Raw genomic sequence first — 5,000 nt, forward strand, 5'->3', positions numbered from 1 at the left:
GTGTGTGTGTGTGTGTGTGTGTGTGTGTGTGTGTGTGTGTGTGTGTGTGTGTGTGTGTGTGTGTGTGTGTGTGTCCCCTGCAGGAGCTTATCCTTCCTAGGGATGAGCCTGTGTCTCTCACTCATGTTCATCTGCTCCTGGTACTACGCCCTGGTTGCCATGGTGATAGCGGGTTGTATCTACAAGTACATTGAGTATAGAGGGTGAGTCTGGGCTCAGGGTTTTAAAATGGTGTTTCTCCTATAAGGGAGAATCAATGACTTAGTTTGAATTGTTAAAGTGCTTGAGGGTATTTTGATCAAACGTGTTCTTTCCGTTGCTCATTTCATCATTGAATACCGCCTGGCATGGAAACTCGCATTAACGAGGGAGAAAAATGACACTGGAGAGCCAGCTTGGCTAGCTGCAGGGTGGGCGAGGCTACGCAGCAGCCGAGCTGCAGAGCAGGCGAGGCCGCGCAAGCGGTTTTTGCAAATGTACCACCTTTGACCTTTGATCGCAGGGCAGAGAAAGAGTGGGGAGACGGGATCCGAGGTCTGTCACTCAACGCAGCACGCTACGCCCTCATCCGCCTGGAGGAGGCGCCACCACACACGAAGAACTGGAGGTGTGTGTGGGGGTGTGTGTGTGTGTGTGTGTGTGTGTGTGTGTCTGTGTGTGTTGGTGTCATAGTGTGGCTATAACATTCATAAACAGAAGGCAAATTGCTGTGATCATTGTGAATGTCGGACCCCAACATAATCTCTCTCTCTCTCTCTCCTCTCTCTCTCTCCCTCCTCTCTCCCTCTCCCTCTCCCTCCCTCCCTCTCCCTCCCTACAGACCTCAGCTGCTGGTGTTCTGTAAGCTGGACTCGGACATGGGGGTGAAGCACCCTCGCCTCCTCTCCTTCACCACGCAGCTCAAGGCGGGGAAAGGTCTGACCATCGTGGGCTCCGTCCTGCAGGGGACCTACATGGCCCGGGGGAATGACGCCAAGACCGGAGAACAGGTTCGCTCCTTCATTTCCCCTCACCTTCTTAATCCTATCCAGGGTCACGGCTAGCTGTGGAGAACTATCCCAGCATGCACTGGGTGGAAGGAAGGGGAACACCCTGGACAGGTTGCCAGTCAGTCACACAGAGATAACAGAGATAACAGCTAACAGAGATAACAGCTAACAGAGATAACAGCTAACAGAGATAACAGTCACTGTTGTGTGCGATGTGTGGCCCGCGATGGAATTGCAAAAAAAAAAAAAAAATACAGTGCACCAGAACGCAACATGCAAGATACCCGCTGAATAAGTGTCCAAATGTTCATGTCATTCTGGCCAATACTCCACTTCTGTTATAGCATTTCAGTCTGGAATATGCAATATCTTTCAATAATCTATGATTTAGCTGCTAAATTGTCAAATACCGCCGTCTGCTCGCTACCCACTACCCAGGCACTTATGTATGTACTTAACCTAACTAACTATTCGGTGTGCACAACATTGTCAGACTAAATGCCGGCTGACACCCCAAAAACCTACAATCCGCTACAGAAACATTTATATTGATTGTTTATTAACTGGCCCCTGGCCTTCTATCATTTCACGAAAGTGGCCCCCGGGCAAAGCAAGTTGAGTATCCCTGTGCTAGAAGATTAGAACCAAGCAGAACCTGCCTTATTGCACCATCCAAATCTTGGTGAAAACGTGTAGGTTGCTCCAGAGGTGACCTGTTTCAAAGTACCTTCTGCTTTTCTTCGGCTGCTAGTTCAGTGAGTTTTGGTCGTAGACAGATCACACTGATACGGAATCTGAGCATTCTCAGCTTTCATCTGACATCTTCTTGGACTCTGACTGGTGCAAAACCACAGTGATGATGCAGAAATCCACTCTGAAACATCTTCAAGCACTTCCTCCTCTCTGCTCTGGGCTCCATCAGAACCTGAAGGCGGCCATGTCTGCGGAGCGCACCAAGGGCTTCTCCCACGTGGTGGTGTCCTCCAACCTACGAGACGGCTTCTCCCTGCTCATCCAGTCTGCAGGCCTGGGAGGCATGAAGCACAACGCTGTCCTGATGGCCTGGCCCACAGGCTGGAAGCAGGCCCAGGACTCCTCCTCCTGGAAGAACTTCATAGGTAGACACAACTATACACAACTTCATAGGTAGACACAACTATACACAACTTCATAGGTAGACACAACTATACACAACTGCATAGGTAGACACAACTATACACAACTTCATAGGTAGACACAACTATACACAACTGCATAGGTAGACACAATATAAAACCTAACTCACTACTGCTAAAAAAAAAAAAAAAAAAAGTCTGACAGCTAGTCTTGGTTTTTGTCCTTTTGGAAGATTCTGCCAGTGTGGGTGAACAGTGTGAAATTCACTGCATAATATTTTAAAAGGACAAACGATGATGCCCTTTTAAATGTCACTGTCTTTACAGCATAGAGACTGTAAGCAATGTTTTCTGGTTGGATAATTAGGTGTAATAATAATAAGAACTCAAGGTAACTAATATTCCTTAGGGCCTTTTTCATTGTATTTGTCATGCTAGATGTGCCATGTTCTCATCTCATTTAGGGTCTCATTTTCTAATTTCATTTTGGAACAAAAGATATTGATAGAAAACCATGAGCTCGAGGAAATCACATGTTATTTAGTATCAGGCGCTGGACCTCCTACTGATGAACATTGTGCATAGATCCATAGGCATGATTTATCATACAGTATGCTTGCAGGCTTTGGGAGACACAACGTTGGCAGAAAGTCACTGTAGAAAACTCCCTCAATGCTGTACTTGATTTACTTAGTTACTTACTAACTTACTTACTTACTTACTTACTTACTTTAGTGTACTTGACAGAAACTCTTGAATGCCAAAACAAAAATCCTTGCTTGTATAATATGTTTTACAAGCACAAATCCCAAAAACAAACATTTAAAATGACTCTCTCCCCCCCACCCTCTCTCTCTCTCTCTCTCTGTCTCTCTCTCTGTGTCTCTCTGTCTGTCTCTCTCTCTCTCTCTCTCTCTCTGTCTCTCTGTGTCTCTCTGTCTGTCTCTGTCTCTCTTTCTGTGTCTCTCTGTCTGTCTCTCTCTCTCTGTGTCTCTCTGTCTGTCTCTCTGTCTCTCTCAGAGACGGTGAGAGAGACCACTTCAGCACAGCAGGCCCTGCTGGTTGCTAAGAACATCGACCGTTTCCCCGGTAACCAGGAGCGGCTGAAGGAGGGGACCATCGACGTGTGGTGGATCGTCCACGATGGAGGCCTGCTCATGCTGCTGCCCTTCTTACTCCGGCAGCACAAGGTAGGTGTGTGTGTGTGTGTGTGTGTGTGTGTGTGTGTGTGTGTGTGTGTGTGTGTGTGTGTGTGTGCGTGTGTGTGCGTGTGTGTGTGCGTGTGTGTGTGTGTGTGTTCTGTCTCCTCAATCCCCTTTCAGCTATTCTCTAAATTTGATTCTCTGAACTGAACGTCCTTGCGGTGCCCGATAATGTAATAATTTGCTGAAAATGTACTGTGATCATGCCACAAAATGTAATCAAATGTGCACTGAACGTTATCGAAAATGTAATAAGAATCAATGACTTGAGCAATAATGTCGTTAATACAATCCTGTATAACTGTATGTATGTCCTGACTGATATTATAAGAACATTTCAGGTGGGTAATTATTTTTATTCAAAACTGATGATGTCATAATTTGCCAACCTACAACTTGTGCTGCCTTCAAATGGAAGTTGTGAACTCTTGTTTACGAGAGCGGAGGTCGTGTACATCATGACATCATGACATCATGACATCATGACATCCTTGGCATAGTGACAGAGTGAAAAGATGAGACTGTTGAGAATATCAACATGTTCCTCAGACATCTAAAATGACTATGAAAAGCTCTATACATCTAAAATACAATATATTTTTGTTTCCACGTCCACGTCAGTTTTGAAAGAAAGAAAGAAATTCTATTACAATAACAGTTGGGACATTTTCTAACATTCTTTGTAAAGTTTTCACGTTATTAGATTTCATTACATTTTTGATTAAGTTACATGCAAATTTTATTATATTTTCAGGAAATGATTACATTATTGGTTGCTAACAGTCCTCCTTTCTTTTCGGTCTGTCTTTCTCTACCCTTCCTTTAGGTATGGAGGAAGTGTAAAATGCGCATCTTCACAGTGGCCCAAATGGATGACAACTCCATCCAGATGAAGAAAGACCTCCAGATGTTCCTCTACCAGCTGCGGCTGGATGCAGAGGTGGAGGTGGTGGAGATGGTGAGACTCTCTGCATGCAGCCATTCATCCATCCATCCAGTCAATCCAAGTCAATCAGCCCATGGCTAAAACATCTACTGTATATCTGTAAAAGATCCAAATGCTCTCTCCCCCTCTAGCATGGGAGCGACATCTCAGCCTTCACTTACGAGAAGACCCTGGTGATGGAGCAGAGATCTCAGATGCTCAGACAGATGCAGCTGTCCCGCACGGAGAGGGAGAGAGAGGTACAGTGAAAACAAACAGCACTGTTGAAGATTAGGTTACAAAGAAGAAGGGAAAAAAGCACATCATTGTTTTTGAAATATGACAGTGTGAAATGTGAACAAACTGCCCACAACACTATGGTTAAGAAGGTTATGGTCGAGGAGCTAAGAGCGATGAGCGACAGTAGCACACTGGATGAAGCTGTGGCCGTTTACAAACTGTCGTCTCGTTCCTCGGAGGTCACCGGTTCAAATCCGGCCTGGACAGGTGGCACTTCGGCATCTGAACAGACAGACGAATGTGGGAGGTGGGGAGGTCACGTGCGTGTCACCTCACCGGGATGTCATCATCCACTGCCATGATGACATGGGCCTTCGTGACCGATGATGTCATCACAATTCCCAATGACATCATCAATGATGGATGCCACCCCCCACCGCCCGCCCTAATTGTGTCCCCTGGCTTGCATGACACCCCTGCTTCTAGTATTCACGTGCAACACACCCTAGCAAACTAAATAGATCATTTT

The 5,000-nt window shown here is 45.8% G+C and overlaps 1 protein-coding gene across 3 annotated transcripts in view; it reads left to right on the forward strand.

Moving 5' to 3' along the window:
• The window catches only part of LOC310797153 (solute carrier family 12 member 7-like), a 42,602-nt gene that overhangs the window by 32,321 nt on the left and 5,281 nt on the right, over positions 1-5,000 (forward strand). For all 3 annotated transcript variants that reach the window (XM_083659472.1, XM_083659473.1, XM_083659474.1), the window contains exons 16-22: positions 84-203; positions 503-607; positions 821-989; positions 1,912-2,107; positions 3,125-3,294; positions 4,133-4,264; positions 4,384-4,491. In XM_083659472.1, the coding sequence (XP_083515598.1) occupies positions 84-203; positions 503-607; positions 821-989; positions 1,912-2,107; positions 3,125-3,294; positions 4,133-4,264; positions 4,384-4,491 (1,000 nt within the window). The remainder of the gene's footprint in view (positions 1-83; positions 204-502; positions 608-820; positions 990-1,911; positions 2,108-3,124; positions 3,295-4,132; positions 4,265-4,383; positions 4,492-5,000) is intronic.

This window comes from Poromitra crassiceps, assembly GCF_964638095.1.
Source record: "Poromitra crassiceps genome assembly, chromosome: 23".
Classification (NCBI taxonomy): Eukaryota; Metazoa; Chordata; class Actinopteri; order Beryciformes; family Melamphaidae; genus Poromitra; species Poromitra crassiceps.